At 36.5% G+C, this 23,339-nt stretch overlaps 1 protein-coding gene across 3 annotated transcripts in view; it reads right to left on the reverse strand.

Annotated features, from left to right (window-relative positions):
• MIB1 (MIB E3 ubiquitin protein ligase 1) overlaps positions 1–23,339 on the reverse strand; it is a 118,039-nt gene that overhangs the window by 69,311 nt on the left and 25,389 nt on the right. For all 3 annotated transcript variants that reach the window (XM_058556824.1, XM_058556823.1, XM_058556825.1), the window contains exons 4-8: positions 18,931–19,035; positions 16,684–16,750; positions 14,448–14,652; positions 7,068–7,251; positions 307–451 (exon numbers count right to left, since the gene is read on the reverse strand). In XM_058556824.1, the coding sequence (XP_058412807.1) occupies positions 307–451; positions 7,068–7,251; positions 14,448–14,652; positions 16,684–16,750; positions 18,931–19,035 (706 nt within the window). The remainder of the gene's footprint in view (positions 1–306; positions 452–7,067; positions 7,252–14,447; positions 14,653–16,683; positions 16,751–18,930; positions 19,036–23,339) is intronic.

Raw genomic sequence — 23,339 nt, forward strand, 5'->3', positions numbered from 1 at the left:
TTGTCAGAAAACAAAAGCTCTAAATAAAGAGTAGAATGGCAAATTTCAGGTATCTCAGATTTGATATGGAGAAGCCCTTGAACTTTTCCAGGGCATACCTCAGCCAGAACAAAGGTTGTTCATTGTATGAAAAAAGAAAAAGATCTTCAGTGAAAGTTGAAAAGGTAGTTAACATTCAAGTGACATTATGTGATCTGGGAGAAAAACAAGAATCCATACGAGGTTATCTGTATACGACAATAGGCAATTAGCAATTGTTCTATTGTAAAACATATTAATTTTAAAGAAACATGACACAAAACATACCACCAGATGCATTGCTAATGGCTGATCCTGCAGATGCCACCTTGGAAACTGCTGCTGGATTATACGTCCAAGATGTTCCACAAACTTCCACCTTTAAATCACTGTCTGAATAAATCTGTTGTACTCGGCCAACTTTACCTAAAGTCTTTAAAAAAACATTAGATTCATGTTTCCAAGTCTAAAGTATATACCATAAAAATCAATCACCATTTTTCACATGTGTAAAGCATTAATTTTACTTGATTCCTAATGAAAAAACTTTTAAAGGATAACCATATGGGCCAGCCCCATGGCTTAGTGGTTAAGTGTGTGTGCTCCACTGCTGGCAGCCCGGGTTCAGATCCCGGGCACATACCGACGCACCGCTTCTCCGGCCATGCTGAGGCCATGTCCCACATGCAGCAACTAGAAGGATGTGAAGCTATGACATACAACTATCTACTGGGGCTTTGGGGGAAAAAAAATAAATAAAATTATTAAAATAAATAAATAAATAAATAAATAAATAAATAAATAAAGGATAACCATATTCAAAGGGGTTATTTACTAGTTACAAACTTTAAAGAGTATCTTTAAAAAATATTTTAGTAAAACTACTATACTTACACAAGAATATAAAAACAAAAATAAATCATGACAGCCTATCTTATTCATAAAGTTCACAAAATTTTGCCTTTTGATACTCAACCCTTCTTTTTTTTTTTTTTTTTAAATATGAGTCAGTTTATTCAAGTAGTTTTATATACAGCATTTTATTTTATTTTTCCTCCCCAAAGCCCCAGTAGATAGTTGTATGTCATAGCTGCACATCCTTCTAGTTGCTGTAGGTGGGATGCAGCCTCAGCATGGCCAGAGAAGCGGTGCGTCGGTGCGCGCCTGGGATCTGAACCCGGGCCTCCAGCAGCAGAGTGTGTGCACTTAACTGCTAAGGCATGGGGCCAGCCCTCAACCCTTCTTCTTTAACCCCACAAGATATATCTTGAGAACTTGTAACTCATGAAGTCCAAAATCCATCATCAATCCAGGCTAAAAAAGAAACTCTGATTTCTAAAAAAAACTATTTAAACCAAAAAGGGCTCAAAGCTTACATCTATGTTTAAATCCTTTTTGGAGTCATGCCTGATTCCAAAACAGAAGTGTGTAGAAATAAGATGCTTATTAAATAAAGGGAATAAGCAGGGCAATCAGGTGCAGAACACAATCAGCGGCAGCAGCTCTTAACATGTAGAAGATACTGTTCTAAGAGCTTTATATGTGTTGACTCACCTAATATGTATAACCCTGAAAGTTAAGTGCTATTATTAGCCCCATTTCAAACTCAGGTCCAAAACCCATCTCTTGAGCACAACAGAACAGCAAATAATACTACAAAATTGGTGAAGAATAGTGATAATACTGGAGGAGAAATTGCCCTTGACTTGTGCCCTTGACTTGTTTTTCTCTTTTGACCTCTCCACAGCATCAGACCCCCACTTCTTGAAATTATTCCCTTGATTTCCAGATGCCAGTCTAATCCTTCTGCCTGGTCCTTCCTTTTCTCCACTCACTGACTTCTTTTCCTTCTTCAGGTCTCTAAATCTATTCATTCTCCCAAAATTTTATTCCCTAATTTTTTACTCTTCTTTCTTAAAAATTTAATCCACTTTGACAACTGTCATCTTATTTCTAAAGACTCCAAAATACACTTCTCTAGCCCTGTTTATCCCTCTGTTAACCCCCAACACACTCCAATTTTAACTTCTCATTAGACATTTTCACTTGGAATTTTCCACCATAATCTCAAACTCTATGAGGCTGCATTCTGCTTTTTCCTCCTTAACTTCATTATGGAAGATCTCAAACACACAAAAGTAGACAATAGTATACTGAATCCTCACTCACTCATCAACCAGTTTTCCCCTACCCATTCTCCCTTCCTGTATTATTTTGTCATGTAAACTCTTTTTTTAAACAAACATAATACAATACTATTACCAACCTACCCAAAATTATCAATAACTCTACGGTAACATAAAATACCAGTCAGTGTTCAAATTTCCAACTGTGTCATAAACATAAATAGTTTAAGTTTAAATCAAGCTCCAAAGAAAGTCTACATATATTTTTTTTCTTTGCAAATTATTTGTTGAAGAAACAGGGTTATTTGTCCTATAAAGTTTCTTACAACCTGAATTTTGCTAATTGGTATAGTTTAATAGGTTCATCTGTTTCTGAATTTAGTAAGAAATCCTCAAGTTGGCTGCTAGATCCTTTTAACATGACCTAGAAATCTCTGATAGCTTCCTTGCTATCTGGTATGAGGATCATCTTCCTGCTAAAGAGCTAGAATTAGCCATTTCTGAGGGTCATTTCTGAGGTTCACTTCCTCCCCAAGAGCTAGAATTAGCCATTTCTCCAAAGAGCCCTGGTTCTTTACAGAGGGAAAGGCTATTTCAAGACCACAATCTGGGCACTAAAGTTGGTTATTGTTACTGGAATGGTCATTGTTTCTCAGCCTTTTCATGAACTGAGCTAGGAAAAAGGGGGTTTTGTTTTATTTTGTTTTAAAAGATGAAATCAGAAGTTCAAACACTTCCAATTCGAATTCAAGACTACAGGGTTTTTACTGAACCTCTTCTGTATTAGACCTGTATCTCCTTTTCCCACTCTAATCATTCTGGTTCTCAAAGTCACTGGGAATAACAATTAAAATTATCATGTGACTACTCATTTTTTTTGTCATATTACAGACACAATAATCTCAGAATAACGATATTAACACTATCACAAACAATAAGATTTCTGAAAATTGTTAAATATTTCTTTTTCTACGCAGTTCTGTAGGGTATATTCCCCTATAAGGACATAAAGACAAATTACTGTGATTAAAAATCACTTCATTTTATTTTCCACTTTAGAAGTTCCTTTTTTAAATTTAATTTTGTTATATAATTGTATAAAATGTGTATGTGATTTCAGATTAAATCTATAAAACAAGACATATTCAAAGACATCTCCCTTCTACCTTTGTCCCCTATATCATATTGCTTTTATACATGAACACTCAATTTTTTAACTTTATGGTTAATCCTGCCATTCTTTGCTTTCATTAATATAAAGTTTATATTAAAACTTTATATTAAACTACATTGTCCTAATAGTTATGTTTATAGTTATATATTATATACTCTTATTCCCTCTTCTCTCCCTAATATTTTGATTTTAAATCAGATTTTAAATTAACAATATTTAGTCTCAATTAATAATTAAAAGGCAATAAAATACCTTATTAAACTTTCCCTACACTCTCTCCATTCCCATCCCACTTTTTCACAGTGTACTATATCTACGTTATAACCATTACAGACTCATGGTTCAACAAATAAATATATATTCAGTGATCACCACCAGTCCTTCAGCTGGTGTCTCTGTAGTCATTTTGGTTGTCTGAAACTAATTCTCTAGATTACTCAGAAAAGGCTCACAGGAACAAGACTCTGAATTCTTACATGTTTACAGCAATCTGTAGCCTTTACGCTTGAAAGTCAGTTTGGTTATATATTAAATCCTTAGCTTACATTTTCTTTCTTTGAGTACCTTAAATAAATGTTATTTCACTGTTTTCTGGCATAAAACATTGAGATCAGACTTCTTAACAGCAATCTGATTTTCTTTCCTTTATAAGTAACTTTGTCTTTTTTACTAGATACCCAAAGAACTTTTTCTTTTCTTGAAGATTCAGTTATCTTACCAGAATATGGCTCAGTGTTTGGTGTTCTGGGTCAGTTTGCCCAGATATGCAATATGTCCTTTTATTTTTATTTATTTATTTTTTTGTGTGAGGAAGATCAGCCCTGAGCTAACATTCGATGCCAATCCTCCTCTTTTTGCTGAGGAAGACTGGCCCTGGGCTAACATCTGTGCCCATCTTCCTCTACTTTATATGGGACACCGCCACAGCATGGCTTGACAAGTGGTGCACCAGTCCGCGCCTGGGATCCAAACCTGCGAACGCCGGGCCACGAAAGGGAAGCACACGCACTTAACCACTATGCCACTGAGCCAGCCCATCAATGCGTCCTTTCAATATCTAGTTTCAAACCTTTTAATTTCAGGAAAATTTTTCTAGAATTATACATTTTAGCATTTGTTATATCCCATTGCTTTGGTTTCTGTTTTTCCTTTTTGCAAGGACTCCTAATACACATATATTAGATATTTTATATTTGTCACTTTCTCTCATATACTTTATCTTTTTGATTTTAAAAATATTCTTCCTTTTTATCTTCTATTTCTCTTAAGGCATTATCTGTTGTATTTATTTGCTCTGTGTTGTTTCTATCTTACTCTTCATTTCTGAAACAATCTTTTCAATTCTCTCCTAAGTTCTGTCACCTCATTTCTAATTATGATTTAATTCATTCTTTCACATCTTTTATCATTTTCTTAATTTCTTTTAGCTCATTTTGCATTATTAGATTTTAGTTTTCTGTGCATATCTTTCTCATGTACTTTCATTTGTCTGTAGAGAAGTTATTCTATTCCTTATTCTTTTTTTTCAATTGTGTATGGGGATTCCACCATGATCCATTCCAACTTTTATTTGGACCTACTCTCTCCTTTGTCCCTACTGTCTCTAACCTACTCAGTTTGGTTTCTATTCTCAGCACTTTCTCCTCAATGAAGGGCTCTGCCCTGGAAGGGAGCTTCGACTGGTTATTTCTGAGAGTTTACAGACCCAGGTTGCTCCAGTCCCTTCAGACTATAGCACAGACCTATTGCTCTCACCCCAAACCGGAGTCTGCGAGAGTCCTCTCAGGTTCAGTGGTTGTGACCACACTAGCCAATGAACACTTGTTAGCTATACTGGAGTTCCCCTGTTCTCAGGTCCATCCGATGCCCCACTATTCTCTGCTGCCATACAGACAGATGCAGACCCAGTAGCTGTCAGTGGTTTATCTCCACTCATTCATATTTTAGGGCTCAACAGGCTACTCTGTCACCTGGCTTTGGTACAGTTGTTTGTGGCTTTTTTGGTTATGCTAATCTAGTTGTTGACTATTTTTATCAAGAAGATTTGAGAAGATTCAAATCTATATCACCACTAATAGAATCCCAGAATTCCTCTCTAGAAATTATCTAGAGGTTTTGCTTTTACAGCCGCTTAATAGGGGAGACAGAGTACTTTAAGTTTTTGGGTTCAAATTCCAGTTCAGAATCTTAGCTCTGATTTCCTCATCTTTAATACAAGGATGCCATACCACCACCTACATATAATATTCCTAAGACAAATAAAGTCTACATGTATATGTAGTTACATGTATACATACATGTACGTGTGCACGTGTATACATGTGCACATCATCTAGCACAGTGCTTGGAATAACTGGGCACTCAATAGACAGAAGCAACTACAAGGTGTCATTGCTAAGTGGAAAAACAAAAATATCTTGACTATGAAAAATCTTCAAATAGTATATATAGCCCCTATAAAACAAGTCAAAAGATTACATTTTAAATAAAACCACACTACAATGAGGCTTGAAGTATATCAATACATTCTTTTAACCAACTTTAATATCAAAAGCAAACAAAACAAAGAGGGATTATATAGAACTTAATTTGTTTGACAAAAATAAACATTCTAAAATATATAGTCCTGAAAAACATACACAACCATCATTTATTCAATATCTAACTAAAGCAATAAAAAATAACATCAGCAGCCTCTGTAAACTACGAAATGTGTTTGAATGAAAGCACCAAAACAACAGAGATTTTTTTTCTGTGTTGTTCACTATTATATCTCCGAAGCCTGAAAGGCACAGTTTGTGCTAAAATATCTGCTGAAGAAGTAAGGCAGGAAGGAAGGATGGACTGATTAGGGACAAAACAACATGAAGGACAGGGAGGGGGGACTGGACAGGATGGGAGGGGGCAGAGAGCTAGATGGGGCAGGAGTTGAGGCTGGATAGGAAGAGAAGGAGGTGCAGGCCAGGACAAGGGACTGGACAACACAGCGCAGGGGGTAGGGGGGACGGGATACGAAGAGGGATGGGAGGGGAGGTACACGGGACAGGAAGGCGACACTGAACGGGATGGGATTTGGGACTGGATGAGACAGGAGCAGGGAGTGGGCAAAGTAGAAGGCTGAACAGGACATAGCAAGGTGGAAGGAAATGGGATAAAGGGCAAGGCAGTGTGGGGAGTAGCAGGATGGGACAAAAGGACAGAAGGGAGGGACGGAGGGAGAAAGAGAAGGATGGACGAAAAGGCAGCAAACAAATTTTTTTGTTGTTGCTTAACATATGATAAAAAAAAATGTATTGACTGAAATAAATAAAAAATTAAACCGTAGCTCTTTGGGAGCAAAGTCGCCTCAGAAGGCACACATTCTGAGCGGCCCTTCCACACTCTAAGTTTCAGCAAGGTAGAGCTCCAAGTGAGGAAAGCAGCAGTGGTCCAGCACTGCTAGCGATGGATGAGCACGTCACTCCCATTTCTGGTGCCAAGCATCAGGAAAGCATCTGTTGCCTTCCACTACATTACCTTCTCCATTAATAGCTCTATCAAAAAATATTAACTGTAGCTCTTTTTGAACCTCCCTGGGCTAATTTAACTGAAATAAATTAGAAAATAAAAGCTATAAGTATGCCTAGCTGCAAATGAAGAGTACAACTCTCAAAAGATTATGCTAATTTAGTTTCTAAAATTAAAGTACTTTTAAAAACTACATAAGCATGGTATAATTCCTAGTCCAGAACTATTTTACATATACTTACTGGGAGCATAGCTTCAGCCCATTCTCCATGTCCTCTTTGTAGAAGTTTAATTCTTTCCAGATCATAACAAACTTGCACAAGATCACCCACTTGAAACTGTGAGGTGCCTCCTTCTGCACCCTGAGCAGCATCCCCACTTCGTACAATGTTTGCTTTAGTGAGAACAGCAGGATTGAAGGTCCACCTGAAGATCAAAGCCAAAACTCAAAGTGGGTAAGTTTACTTAATTTTAACACAACACTCTTAGTTAAACATTGCAGGGAGAAAAGCCCTATAACATATCAAAAGAGTAAAGCATTCCTTTGCAGTTACATCCTCAATGATTTGTATTTCTCTTCATAATTTTATTATACAAATTTGGGAAAAGAGTCATCCATAATCTCACCACTCTAATATGTTATACTTCTGTCTAGATTTATTCTCTTCCATGTTTTAAAAAACTGTTATAAAAGTAATAAGCACTCACTGTTAAAAATTAAAACATTCAGAAACATAAAAAGCGAAAGCTCCATTTCACACAAACACCTGGATCACCATTCCCCACCCCACTAGAAACCACTGTTAATACGCCACTGTGTATCCTCGCAGATTACCTATCAATATGCTGAGTGATAGTTACAATGCAGAGAGAGTTGCTTTCTTTTCCATAATGGGGATCATAATATACATATATATATAATTATTCTGTGACTTTTTTCTCAGAGAATGGATCTTGGAAGATTTATTTTTCAATGTCACAGACATAGATCTACATATTTCAATTTAATGGCTACAGAGTATTTCATAGCATGGATATACACTAATGTACTTAATCATTCTCCCATTAACTATCATTTAAAGTATTTCCAATTTTTCACTATTATGAACAATAGCATAAAGAACATCCCTGTATGCACATCTTTGTGCACATGGGGTCAGTTTGTCATTAGAGATTCCTAAAAGAACTACTTCATCAAAGTATATATTTGTTCACAATTCTGATAGTTACAGCCAAACTGCTCTACAAAGAGTACAGCATTTCCCCTTACCATTGCCAACCTCATGGATAAAAATAGTATCTAGTTTTAATTTGTCATGGTTAGGTATTTTAAATGATTATAATCATTGTATCAAAACAAATTTGGATTCTGATTTCTTCTTCTCTATACACAAGCATTTTTCTATGCTGCTCCCATCTTTATAATCACTATTTTATTGACTACTTACTATTCCACCAAATAGCTGTACCACAACGTAACACATTTCCCATACTCCCACATGGCACTCCAAAGCAAAAAAGTTCCCTAGTCAAATAAGCTTTTACAATATGGCATATTATATCCTCCTCTCCTTAATTCTAATGGTCATTAGCATATAAAAGACTCTGAGAGGTCACAACATAAAAAAATCTGTTTATTAAATTCCTGTAACCATGTAAGTAAATTTTTCTTTCTAAAGCAACCACAAAGAGAAAGAAGTGCCTCTGACCAGTTAGGAATAAAAATCAGATACACAAAGTTTTCTTTTCAGCCTTATCAATCACAGTGCCCTTGACCCTACTTCCAATATTCCAAAACTTACTAGACCTATTGTAGTGCCTGAATACAACAGTATTTACTCAAATTGTTCCCTCTGCCTACAGTGCTTCCCTGCCCTGATGAAAATCGAGTCAATTTTTCAAACTTACTCTAAATGTAATTTTCTCTCTGAAGTTTTCTCTGATTTGCCTAGCTGAAATGACTACTCTGCTTTTGTACCTTTAGAATACCCTGAATACTCACCTATCATAATCACTTACAACATTTTAATACAGTTATTTCTGGTTTTGCCTCTCTAAACTAAAAGGGAGACCCCTTCAAAGCAGGGGACCATGTCTTAATTGTCTTTGTAATCCTAGCACTAATCATAGGGCCTAATACTGGATAAGTACTTAATAAATTTTTGTTGAATAAAGAAAAAAATATTATTTTCTATAACTCAAATGTCATATTACTGTTAAAACTATTGCCCAAGAAAGAATTTTGATCAAAGAAGAATTCTGCAAGTAATAATCCTAATTTGTGTTAACCTAACATTTCCAAACAACAAACAAGATAATATTTAACACAAAATGTGTTAGTACATGCTAACCTGAAATTACGTTTTCTTCCTTCTTTTCATTAACACCTTTCTCGAGATGTAATTCAAATCCCATACAATTGACTCATTTAAAATGTAAACTTCAGTGGCTTTTAGTACATTCACAGTTGTAAAACCAAGCACCACTATCTAATTTCATTTTTATCACTGAAGAAAGATATCCCATAACGATTAGCAGTCATTCCACATTCACCCCTCTCCTCACCCCCTAACAACGGGTAATATACTTTGTTTCTATGAATTTGCTTATTCTGGACATTTTATATAAATAAAATCACATAATATGTGACCTTTTGTGACTGGCTTCTTTTACTCAGCATAATGGTTTCAAGATTTATCTATGTTGCAGCATATGTCAGTACTCCCTTCCTTTTACGGCCAAATATAATATTCCATCATATGGACATATCCATTTTGTTTATCCATTCATCAGTTGATATACACTTAGGTTATTTCCACGTTTTGGCTGATGCCATGAATAATGCTTCTACAAACATTCATATACAGGTTTTTGCATGGACACACGTTTTCAATTCTCTTGGGTATAAACCTATGAGTGGACCTGCCGGGTCATATGGTAACCATATATTTAACATTTTGGAGAACTACCAAACTGTTTTCTAAAGCATCTAGACCACTTCACACTCCTACCATCAATGTATGAGGGTTTGGTTCTAATCTCTCTACACCTTCACCAACACTTGTAATTATCCGACTTTTTTATTCTAGCCATTCTATATGTGAAATGGTATCTCATTATAGTTTTGAATTGCATTTCCCTAATAACTAATAATGATGAGCATCTTTTCATGAGTGTTACAGAATGAACTGTCTCCCTCCAAAATTTACATATTCAAGCTCTAACTCCTAATGTGACTGTATTTGGAGACAGAGCCTTTAAGGGTAACAAAGGCTAAACGAGGTCATAAAGATGGGGCACTAATGCGACAGGACTAGTGACCTCACAAGAAGAGGAAGAGACATCAGAGACGTCTTTCTCTGAGTAGGCACAGACAAAAGGCCATGTGAGGACACAGTGAGAACATAGCCGTCTACAAGCCAAGAAGAGGTCTCACCAGAAACCAACTCTGACGGCACCTTGATCTTGGACTTCCAGCCTCCAGAACTGTAAGAAAATAAATTTCTGTTGTTTAAGCCACCCAGTCTGTGGTATTTTGTTATGGCAGCCCTAGCTTATTGGCCATCTCTAAATCTTCTTTGGCAAAAAATGTCTATTAAAATCCTTTGCCCATTTTTCAGTTGGGTTATTTGTCTTTTATTGTTGAATTGTAAGAGTTCTTTATATATTCTAGACACAAGTCCCTAATCAGACATATGATTTGCAAATATTTTCTCCCATTCCATGGGTTGTCTTTTCACTTTCTTGATAGTTTCCTTTGAAATGCAAAAGTTTTTAGTTTTTATGTAGTTCAATTTATTCACTTTTTCTTTGGATGCTTCTGCTTTGGAGGTCATATCTAAGAAACCACTGTCTAATCCAAGGTCACAAAGATTTACATCTATGTTTTGTTCTAAGAATTTTGTAGTTTTAACTCTTACGTTTGTGTGTGATCCATTTTGACTTAATATTTGTATACGGTGCATAGCAGGGATCCAATTTCATTCTTCTGCATGTTGATAACCAGTTGACTTAGCACCATTTTGTATGTTTATGAGGGTTTTTTTTTATTGTAGCTTTATTTTTTTTTAATTGCGGTATAATTGACATATAACATTATCTTAGTTTCAGGTGTACAACATAGTGATTCAATATTCGCATATACTGTCAGCACCATTTGTTGAAAAAACCATTCTTTCTCCATTTAACTGTGTCGGACCCTTGTCAAAAATCAACCGTTCTTAAATGCAAGAGCTTATTTCTGGACTCTCAATTCTTTTTCTACCAATCTACATGTCTATTCTTAAGTGAGTAATACACTATCTTGATGGTGGCAAATGTTGAAATCAGGAACTGTGAGTCCTCCGATTTTTTCTTTTTCAAATTATTTTCGCTATTCTGGCTCCCTTGAATTTTCATATGAATTTTAGGATAAGTTTGCCAACTTCTGTAAAAAAGGCACTAGGATTTTGATAGGGATTGCAATGAATCTGTTGATTAGTTTGGGGGATGCTGTCATTTCTTATAGGTTGAATTACGTCAAAAAGATATGTTGCAGGGCCAGCCCAGTGGCCTAGCAGTTAAGTTCTCACACTCCACTTTGGGGGCCCGGGATTTGCAGGTTCAGATCCTGGGTGCAGACCGACGCACCACTTGTCAAGCTGTGGCAGGCATCCCATGTAAAGTAGAGGAAGATGGTCACAGATGTTATCCCAGGGCCAATCTTACTCAGCAAAAAGAAAAGGATTGGCAACGGATGTTAGTTAGCTCAGGGCTAATCTTCCTCACAAAAAAAAATATATATATATATATATATATTTTTATATATATATATATATGTTGAAATTCTAATCCCCAATACCTCTGAATGCAACCATATTTAGAAATAAGGTCTTTGCAGATATAATCCAGTTAAAAAGAGGTCATATTGGATTAAGCTGGGCCCTAAATTCAATGACTGGTGTCCTTATAAGAAAGTCATGTGAAATTAGCTTTTGATCATTTTCTACCTAAAGGATTTTAGAATTTCCATGAGCAATTAACTTCCTTCTATGCCTCCTCAGCGTTCCTTCCCCATAGATGGTTAAGCTACAAATGTTGTGCTGATGAAAATAAAATAGTGGGCTAGGAGACTCTCTATGTGGCTCTCAGTCTCAAATGATCTCCCTATGACTGTCTGAACTTGACTAATCAGAGATTGATTTGAATGCATTTGAAACTAAAATTTGTACCCAGAAAAAAAAAAAAGAAGAAAGTCCTGTGAAGACACAGGGACACACAGAGCAGAAGGCCATGTGAAAGACAGAGGCAGAGAAATGAGTGATGCATCTACAAGCCAAGAAACACCAAAGACTGCCAGCAACCACCAGAAGCTAAGAGAGAGGCACAGAACAGATTCTCCCTCAGAGCCTCCAGAAGGAACTAATCTTGCCGACACCTTAACTTTTCTTGCCTCCAGAATTGTGAAACAATAAATTTTCTTTTCCCGCCAAAACTCCAGTAGATAGCTGTATGTCATAGTTGCACATCCTTCTAGTTGCTGTATGTGGGACGCGGCCTCAGCATGGCCAGAGAAGCGGTGCGTCGGTGCGTGCCTGGGATCTGAACCTGGGCCGCCAGTAGTGGAGCGCGCGCACTTAATCACTAAGCCACGGGGCCAGCCCTAAACAATAAATTTCTATTGTTTTAAGCCACCCAGTTTGTGGTAATTTGTCATGGCAGCCTAGGAAACTAATACACCATCTAAACAGTATTAAATCTTCTGATCCATAAACAGGAGATATCTTTCCATTTATTTAGATCTTCTTTAATTTCCTTCAACAATGTTTTATAGTTTTGAAGTATACGAAGTCTTGCACTTCTTGGGCAAAATTTATTCTTAAGTACTTTATTCTCTGTAATGCTATTGTAAATGGAAGTGTTTTCTTAATTTCATTTTCAGACTGTTCATTGCTAGTGCACAGAAATACAATTGATTTTTCTATGCTGATCTTACATCCTGCAACTTTCCTGAACTCATTATTTTTAACAGTTTTTTTTGTGGATTCCTTAGGTTTTTCTACACACAAGATCATGTCACCTGAGAACAGAGATGGTTTAACTTCTTCCTTTTCTTTTTCTTGCCTAATTGCCCTGGCTAGACTGTCTAGAACAATGTTGAATAGAAGTGGGGAGAACAGACATTCTTGCCTTGCTCCTGATCTTAGGGGAAAAGCATTCAGTCTTTCACCATTGAATATGATGTTAGAAGTTGGTTTTTTGTCAATGTCCTTTATCAAGCTGAAGAAGTTCCCTTCTGTTTCTAGTTTATTTAGTGTTTTTATCATGAAAGGGTGTTGGATTTTGTCAAATGCTTTTTCTGTGTCTCTTGATATATATCCTTAAGATTTGAACACAATTACAGCCAATTCTATACTTTGGTAAGCAACTTAATGTTAATTTTTCTTATTCTATATATAATCCCTCCCTTAAAGAACCTCATAGAGTTAGTTTCTTTACATACACGTCTGTAATAAAGTTTTGACAATTATTCAATTTAACTATTGCTTTTTCTTTAAAATACTGCAAACGGGCCGGCCTGGTGGCGCAGTGGTTAAGTGAGCACGCTCCGCTTTGGCGGCCCGGGGCTCCCATGTTCAGATCCTGGGCGCGCACCGATACATCGCTTTGTCAAGCCATGCTGTGGCAGCGTCCCATATAAAGTAGAGAAGATAGGCACGGATGTTAGCCCAGGGCCAATCTTCCTCGGCAAAAAGAGGAGGATTGGCGATGGATGTTAGCTCAGGGCTAATCTTCCTCACAAAAATAAACAAAAAATAAAATTTAAAAAATAAATAAATAAAATAAAATAAAATACTGCAAACATACTGGTAAACTGGATATATTTTGGCCCCTAGGGTCAAATAAATAAAAGGCACTGGCCCAGTCTCAAAGAAGACTCACAACCTAAATAAATAATTGTTTTAATAAATAGGAGACCTAAACAGATGACTAGTGTAGGGAGGGTGAGAGAGGAGTTTCCCAAAGCATATAAGCTCAATATAAGATACAGAGGAGATAATCCAGAGAAAGAGGGAGAAAAGGAGGAAAGGGTATTCTGCATGGAGACAGTGGTATGTGCAAAGGTACAGAACTGAGGAAATGGAAGCAATTCTATGTTGCTGATAAGGATTAGTGTGTGCATATGTGTCTGTGACAAGGGAGAGCTGTGTTACCAAGAGATGACCCTGGAGATATGGGCCACAGCAGTTTAATTTTATCCTTGTCATTCAGAGTAGATTTATATGGTCCATTATGAACACAGAACTTTTTAGCTATACCTGGATCTAACACTGATATAACGCATTCTGCTCCCCGAAGGAAAAAAAGTGCACAGAATATTGTATCATAAATATATTCATATAAATTCACATACACACAACACACCACACACACACACACACACACACACACACTCTCTCTCTCTCTCTCTCTTTCTCATCATTTGTTCCACTCCACCTTACTAACATATTCTGGATTTTTATCTACTAAGAGCTAACTTTAAGGAGACTTTGATTATATCACATTATTTGCTTTCTTTAAGGCTCTTTCGTGTACATACTAACTTTATTTGCCATTACTGAAAATTAAGAAATATCACCAACCTATTGCCACTTGGATATTGTACTACAATGTCATGGTCTTCATCAATGCCACAAACATTTCCAGTTGTAGTTAAAGTCTCAAACATGCCATCAGTCCATCCTCCATGACCATGCTGCAAAGACTGTACAATTTCTAGGTCAAGATCTATATTTACCAGGTCACCAATTTGCAATCCACCAGGATTCCTGTTGCCATTCTGCTCACCTGTAATTGCAAAGGGAGTTGACAAAGAAAAAGGAAAATCACAGCAACAACATGCAACTGCATTATCTTTAAACAAGAACAAGCTCTAGATGTTTTAGTTACCACCTAATCTTGAAATGATTTGAGAATATACTGTAAGTATCAGATTCTAGAACTGGAGAGCTTTAAAAAAACAAAACAAAACAAACATCAGACTCTAAAATTGAAATAATGTGATGACTTATAACAATGAGTGAACAAGAGTAGAATCTTTAAAAGACTATGCAACCCCATATCAGAACACAAAGTTCTGGGTGTTGAAAACATTCACTTTTCTGCCTGGATGACTCTTTGACTATCACTGCATCAGGACCATAATAACTAACTAGAGAATACGAAAGAGAACCCTGGAATTATTTTTTTCTCTGAAGTGCTTAGTACTATTTTTTACCAAATGGTTCTTGTGATTTTTACCTAAAGAGCACTTGTAGATATTTCAAAGCCCATTCCCTACGTTATTTTCAAAGCTAGTTCTGGAATAAAGGATTCATGATCATAAAACACTATGCTGACGGATTCAGAATGTGTATGTTGACTTTGCACTTTTCTTCTGAAGGTAAGACACAAAACAGGAAAGTTTCTGACAGCAAGAGAAATGGATGAGCTCATCAAAACATAAGTATCTCTTCTACACTCTCCTTTAAAAAAAAAATTAGGGGCCAGCCCAGTGAGTGGCACAGTGGTTGAGTTCGGTGCGCTCTGCTTTGGCAGCCCATGGTTTGCAGGTTCGGATCCCGAGCGCAGACCTACACCGCTCATCAAGCCATGCTGTGGTGGCATCCCACGTACAAAATAGAAGATGGACACACATGTTAGCTCAGGGCCAATCTTCCTCATCAAAAAAAAAATAAAAAAATTAAGGCATGCTGCAAGAAAACAGCACTTTTTGGCAAAAGGACAAATCAAATGATTTGGAAAGAAGAACACAGAGTTCACGTGAGAAAGGAAAGCATTCAGGGACTAAAGGCTCAATCAAAAGAATGTGGTGGGGGGCCGGCCGGGTGGCGCGAGCGGTTGGGTGCGTGCGCTCCGCTGCGGCGGCCCGGGGTTCGCTGGTTCGGATCGCGGGCGCGCACCGACGCACTGCTTGGTGAGCCATGCTGTGGCGGCGTCCCATATAAAGTGGAGGAGGATGGGCACCGATGTTGGCCCAGGTCCGTCTTCCTCAGCAAGGGAGGAGGAGGATTGGCGGATGTTAGCTCAGGGCTGATCTCCTCACACAAAAAAAAAAAAAAAAAAAAAAAGAATGTGGTGGGCCGACCCTGTGGCTTAGCGGTTAAGTGCGCGCGCTCCGCTGCTGGCGGCCCGGGTTCGGATCCCGGGCGCGCACCACTTCTCCGGCCATGCTGAGGCCGTGTCCCACATACAGCAACTAGAAAGATGTGCAGCTATGACATACAACTATCTACTGGGGCTTTGGGGGGAAAAAAATAAATAAATAAAATCTTTAAAAAAAAAAAAAAAGAATGTGGTAAATGTTCACCATAGCAATAATAATCTATAAAATGAAGCTAGTTTTGGTTTTCTCGTTCTTTTCTTTTTATTTTAATGATATATGAAGTTGTATTTATTATATTACATTAATCTTGGAGCTGTTCTTGTACTAAAAAGGCAATTTTCAAAAACTTCTAAGGAATTTATAAGCATTAAATTGTCAGATTCTATTCTCAGTAGTGTTAAGAGATATAACATTGATAATCTAACAAAATTTTTCAATAGAAGTTTATGAAAGACAAAAGTTTCAAATATATTATGACATATAAATGGCATATCAATTCTCAAGACATGACAAGTCTTTCAGAGTCTAAATAAATCATTAAAAAAGAAGAAATGTTTTAAAACCAAAATAAAACCAAAAAACTATCTCTCTAAACAGCTTTAGTGGTAAATAATTTTTTTCAAGTCCAATTAAAAAGTCCAGTTTAACCATTTTTCTGATTCCATGCACTCTGACCCATTACTTAAGTAATTTTCTCTAGTCTGCTAACTCACCTAGCACAGGGCAGTGATCTCTGTAGAAAGAACCTCCTTTGGCATCCTGGACACACTTCAGATCAGACTAAGAAGAAGAAAAGAAATCAGAAAAATCACCCTTGAAAACTTCAAGCATAGGTCAATATCTAAAACAGACAAATGTTCATTCAGAACATACCCTCAGCAGAAGTCAAGAGTAGTTCTGAGTTAACAGTCACACTAAACACTGCTTTCAAAAGGACCCATCAAAAACTATAAACTTGATCTTCAGATAGGTCATACTTTATTTATTTTTAGCTTTCTTTTAAAGTTCAAAATTAAAATGCCTAGATCTTTACCATTATAATATTTCCAAAAACACATGCTAAAAAAAAGGACTATAACAAATATCTAATATTTAAAACGTACCTAACACATTCCATTTTAAAGATACTTTTAACAAAAAAAGTTCAACTCATTTGATCTTTCTAATCAATTTTATGAAATATACAAGGCAGGTACTAACTCATTTTATAAAGGAAATTATCCAAAACTAAACAGCCAGAAAGTAGAAAAGAACAGAACCAAATCCAGTATTTGATTTCTTGTCCAGTCAATTTTCCTACACACGTCAACTTTAGTCCTTACTTCACCATAACTCAGTTAACGCAAGTTCCTTCCCACTCAGCTTTCATAAGAAAACAAATTTATTATTTAAGTATCTGAATGGGGAGGCAGTCCTCGTATAATGAAAAGTACAGAAAATATGAACTTAGAAGAGCAACTTTGAGGGTTACTGTGAAAATTTAGAAGTACATTTCCTTAAAAATGCCTATATATACATAGTAGGCAATCAGTACATACATACTCTATTAAGGAAAGGAGCTCCTTTATACATACATACACACACACAGAACCCAACTCTCTTTCACAGTCTTCTTTGCCACTAGAGCATCACATTTAGTTCAATCCTAACCAAAAAGACACACAGGTCAAACTGTTTTAATTTGATACTTTAACCCAGCAATTCCACTTCTAGGAATCTATCCTAAGGAAATACACCCATAAATGTGCAAAGATATATGCAAAAGAATGCTTACTGAAACAATGCTTGCAACAATGGGAAGAAAAAAAAAAACCCAGATACCCCCGTCAACAGAAATCTCATTAAATAAACAACAGCATAACCATACAGAGAAATATTACTCAGCCATCAATAAACAAGAACAGGATCAATCTATATATACACACTACTCATTAAGCACCTGAGCACATAAAGCACTAAAGCTTCATTTGAGGCAAGTTAATAATCAGTTGGAACCCTCAAGAATCCACAATTTAAAAACAGGGAGAGGCACAAAGATAATAATGAAAAACTGATAACAATGCTATATATTATTATAAAAATTGGCAAGTAAAGTATTTGTTTAGATTCACATGCCTGGCTTTATATATAAATGGAAGAAATTAAAGCAAAGGGACAGTGGAGTATTTTTTCCCCACCTAAGGAGGGGCATAAAACAGTGGGAAAAAAATTAAATTTAAAGAATTCTTTGCATGAGGAATATATTCAAGATGGAAGGGATATAAAAGGCATTAATATTTTGACATTGATATACTATTTAATTATACTTTATGAATTAAATAGCTGAGGTCAACATTTGAACAATGATCCACGAAGCGCAGAAACACAGGCTCATCAATTATTCTCTATCCATTATTCTCCTAAGCACTTAAGTAATTCAAAGTGTTTTTAGGACAATCATTTTCAATTATCAACACCACACTTGAAAAATACAGGGAAAAAAATCTCCTTAAAAAATAATTTTAACACCTATTGTAATTTATACTTTTATCAGCTACCAGATCCTAGAATACAAATATACCACAAAAATCTCATTATAATACTATTCTCAATGTCCATGCCAAAGAGCAGCCTTATAGATGATTCTAAATCTTTGTGACAGATTTTAGTAAATAAACTCCCTACTTACATTTATAAGGGATCAGCTCTATACAATCAATGTATAGTAAGTTATCAAACATTAACTGAGGACAAAATCATATTTACTATTAAATAGTTTAAATAATCGTAGTAAAAATGTAAAGTTTATTAAATTTGCACTTTACAGATTTTCCCTCCTATTGCATATTCATGATTCAGATGGCTGTATCCTGACAAAAGGATATGACAAAATTAAAAAATTAAAAACCAATAAGGGCTATTTTTATTTCCCTTTATTCATCCATCCAATATTGTCATCTTTTGTGGTTTGTACTACCTACCATGCCTTCAAAGCCAACTCTGTACAGGTTCTTAGCACCATTATCCCAGAGAACATACGCTGCACTGTGTGGGCTCGATGCACTCCAGTCCTGGATTTCTGTTACCTAATGGAATTTTTGGAGAAAATAATTTTTTAAAAAACAGAGAGGAGAGGTTAGTTCTTTTAACTATATTTAAATCTTAAAAATCATTTCAGCTGCCATCCCGTGTAACAAGATCATGAAAAATACTAATTTGCCAAATATGTCACTTCTAATGTATAATTAAATTATAATTAGAGACATTTTTCCAGAATTATAAAGTAATTTATGAAACCACTGTAGAAATTTTAAATTGGAACGCTTAGCAATTACAGTACTAGATTACCAGAAAATATACACTTTAACACAAAATTTTAAATCTTTACTTTTTAAAGAACAGTGTATTCTCTTAAGCCCATTATACGATAGAAAATTTTAAATTTTTAACCAACTGCCCAAAATGATTCAAGGTAAACCTGCTCTCTGGTCAGCTAAAAGATGAGAAGCACAAGGCTCAATGGCAGTGTTCAAAGAAGACTTGAGTGATTTTGCTCCTCCAGCAGTAGTTGCCCCAAAAAGCAGGCCATCTAAGCTAAAACACCATGCCTACAATGGAAATCCAAACACAATCTCTAGGCCCCACATGCCACCAGACTGATTCGTAAGCTCATTTGATATTAAAAAAAATAAAATAAAAACTAGGGTTGCTACTGCTTAAGGGCCAAGAATCAACTACACAAAACTGACATACAACGAGCATTAAACTGGGGTATTCCCAAATAAACCAGTTTACAGCTAAGAAGGGGAAGTTACACATATGCAACTCATTACTTCTCTACATCTTGACACCTATAATCAGCCACCCTTCATAGCTACTTAGAATGCCCGGCTGATGCTAAATACAATTTTTAAGGCATGACCTTAAAAACAGACTATTATTTCAAATAAGATATAAAGACCCTTTCATTTTTACCCTGTACTAAAGAAACAGTTTTGTAAGCTATGTATTTTATGGTGTTTTTATAGAGATAAAACGGTTTTATATTTAGGATTTAACCAAACATTTGAGAAATATTTCAAATTGTTAGTAAATGAGTCCATTCTTTTTAATTTCAAAATATATAACATATGTAAACTTTAAAGAACAATAAAAAATGAAATGAAAATCAGCCTAAGGAAAAGAATATTACCAGTATTTTTCAAGTCCTCTGTGTGCCCCTCATCAATTCCATCCTCCTGCCTTCCAACAGAGGTAACTAACACCCTGAATTTAGAATCCAACCCTGCCTTGCTTTGCTTTATGATTTTTACAACTAACCACTGTATAATTAACAAAGCAACAGTTTCTAACACTCTAAAGTGAAACATGCAACCTTTAGCAAAAAATTCCTTCTGATTCTAATATAGTCAGATTCTACTTCATTTGTTTTTAAAAACGCAATGCTAGATTAAATAAATCTGTATTTTTATAAGGAGGACAAAAAAACATTTCACTAACTAAAAAACAAAGACTACATATTTTATTTAAATCAAATATATCTTAAATTTCAAATCACTTGGGATATAAGTAAGTTTGCTAGTCAAGCTCTGAATCACTAAATAAAATTCCTTCATTTGTTAACATAATTTGACTTATTATTGAGGGGGAAACACAGTGGAAGACATAAGAAAATAACTACATTACTTTTATACTTTCAATTCTGATTAAGAAATACATGCAGAATGGCTGCTAAAATCATTAGGTAAAAGGTTGCTGAGGGCTGGCCCGTGGGTTAGCGGTTAAGCGCGCCCGCTCCACTACTGGCGGCCCGGGTTCCGATCCCAGGTGTGCACCGACACACCGCTTCTCCGGCCACGCTGAGGCCACGTCCCACATACAGCAACAAGAAGGATGTGCAACTATGACATAACTATCTACCGGGGCTTTGGGGGGGAAAAAAAAAAAGGAGGAGGATTGGCAATAGATGTTAGCTCAGAGCCGGTCTTCCTCAGCAAAAAGAGGAGGATTAGCATAGATGTTAGCTCAGGGCTGATCTTCCTCACAAAAAAAAAAAAAAAAAAAACGTTGCTGAAAAACTCCATAACGGATCAAACTGACACTACCTGCATCCACTGATCAATCTTAACATCACTAATGGTAGGATAATCAAATTAGGCTTTATGTGCCTCCTGATGTGATGCAATAAAAAGTACATAGCACCACTTAAGAGGTATTCTTGCCAAAATAAAACTGAACCTGAATCTAATCAAGCCTCTATATCTAACAACTAGTTTATATGAAATACAAGGGTTAGAGGACCAAGTTAAACAATATCATAAAGAATCAACTGGCCAAATCAAAAGAACCTGATTTCTTCAACAAATAAATGACATTTTTTTTTTCTGCAGGGGAAGATTCGCCCTAAGCTAATATCTGTTGACACTCTTCCTCCTTTTTTTCCTTCCTTTTTCCCCCCAAAGCCCCAGAACATAGTTGTGTATAGTTGTAGGTTCTTCTGGTTCGTCCAGAAGAGCCACCGCCACAGCATGGCTACCGACAGAGAAGTGGTGTGGCCCTGCACCCGGGAACCGAACCTGAGCCGCCAAAGCGGAGCACGCCGAACTCTAACCGCTAGGCTATCAGGGCTGGCTTAACATTTTTTTTTTTTAAGATTTTTATTTATTTATTTTTTTCCCCCAAAGCCCCAGTAGATAGTTGTATGTCATAGTTGCACATCCTTCTAGTTGCTGTATGTGGGACGAAGCCTCAGCATGGCCGGACAAGCAGTGCGTTGATGCGCGCCCGGGATCCGAACCCGGGCCGCCAGCAGCGGAGCGCGCGCACTTAACCACTAAGCCACGGGGCCGGCCCCTACATTTTTTTAAATGTTGGCAATTTTTGAAGTTGGGTGATGGGTGCATGGGAATTTGTTATACTACTCTTTCTACTCTGGTGTACAATAGAAACTATCTCTACTGTACCTACATGAAATACTTAACTGACATATATTCAAAAGCATTTGTAAAATGAAAAATAGTCTTAAAATACTAACACAGGTAGTGGTGCTTAAGAAACCCTTTAAGAATACACTACACACTTCCATGACGTCTTTACATCATGTTTGCCAAAGTCTACACTTGACATGTTTATTTTTGTGTGTGAACACTGTTATCACCATGCAAATCATGATAGATGCTAGCATGTGGTGGGCCACAGATTGCACTAATATTGCAACATCAGCCTGGGTTGGTATATAACCCATAACACAGCTCATGCTAGCCATATAGTTGAACACATGTAGTAATGAAGGTGATGTAAGGATCTTAAACCTCAAAAAAAAAAAAAAAAAGAAAAGCATACCCTGCGTATTATTCATGTGGGTTACACCAGGGGATTGGGACAGAGCAGCTGGCACTGAAGGAAAAAGGAGGACTTAAAACTCTTTATTCACATACAAGATCAAAAAGTCAGAAATAAAAACTGAATTTGATCTCAAACGTGTTTAAACAATGTTACCCTGAAGATTTATTATCATATTAAGTTCCCTCACTCACAGTCACATGTGCAAGACGGTTTCATTTATTTTTCCTCATTTCATTCTTAAAATGTAACGTATTAAATCGTAACAAACCAAAAATGAAATACTGACGAATCAAAGCTTTAAGAATGCCTACTTTTTACCCCCTAAAAGTGTCAATAAAACAAAACCCCAGCAAGTTCCATTTACATGGCTTCAGACTTTAACAGCAACTGCCTTCAAAAGCTGATGAAAAAAATAACTTCCAACCCTCTGACCATATAATTAACTGTGGGGAAGAATATAAAGTTAAAAAGATATTTAGAATGAAAGCATTAAAATTTTACTTCTCGTGCTCTCTTTCAAAAGAAGTTACTAGAATGTGTACTCTATGAAAGGAAAGAGTAAGCTAAGTAAGATAATGTACTGAAATACAGAAAACATGAGATCCAGCCAGGAAAGAGGAAAAGGTAGTTATCAAAGCGAGCTTCCAGGGTGACTGCTGGGCACCAAGGGTGATCTGCCCAAATTGCAGATCATTGTGATTCATAGGCCAGACACGCTGAAGGCTATCTTATCACCAAGATCCCTACTGTCATTATACCATTTTAGTGACCTGAGGACACAACACACAAGTGAGCCTGACCCTAATTCTCAAGTGTACTTGGCTTGCGGACTACGTAATAATGAAGTTCCCATTCTCCCCTCCATCCTCCATTCTCTGCCATCTAGATCAGCTGAGGTCTCTCATCTCACCCCACAGAATATTCTGCTTTGACCTACTACTAAAATTTTGAGGTGGCCCATGGTAAGCTTAGAAGCAAAAAATACCTAGTAACCCATCCCCTCTGACCATATTCCTGCCCAATGCCCAGCACTTGGCCCATAGTT

The sequence above is a fragment of the Diceros bicornis genome, chromosome 16 (genome assembly GCF_020826845.1).
Source record: "Diceros bicornis minor isolate mBicDic1 chromosome 16, mDicBic1.mat.cur, whole genome shotgun sequence".
Lineage (NCBI taxonomy): Eukaryota > Metazoa > Chordata > Mammalia > Perissodactyla > Rhinocerotidae > Diceros > Diceros bicornis.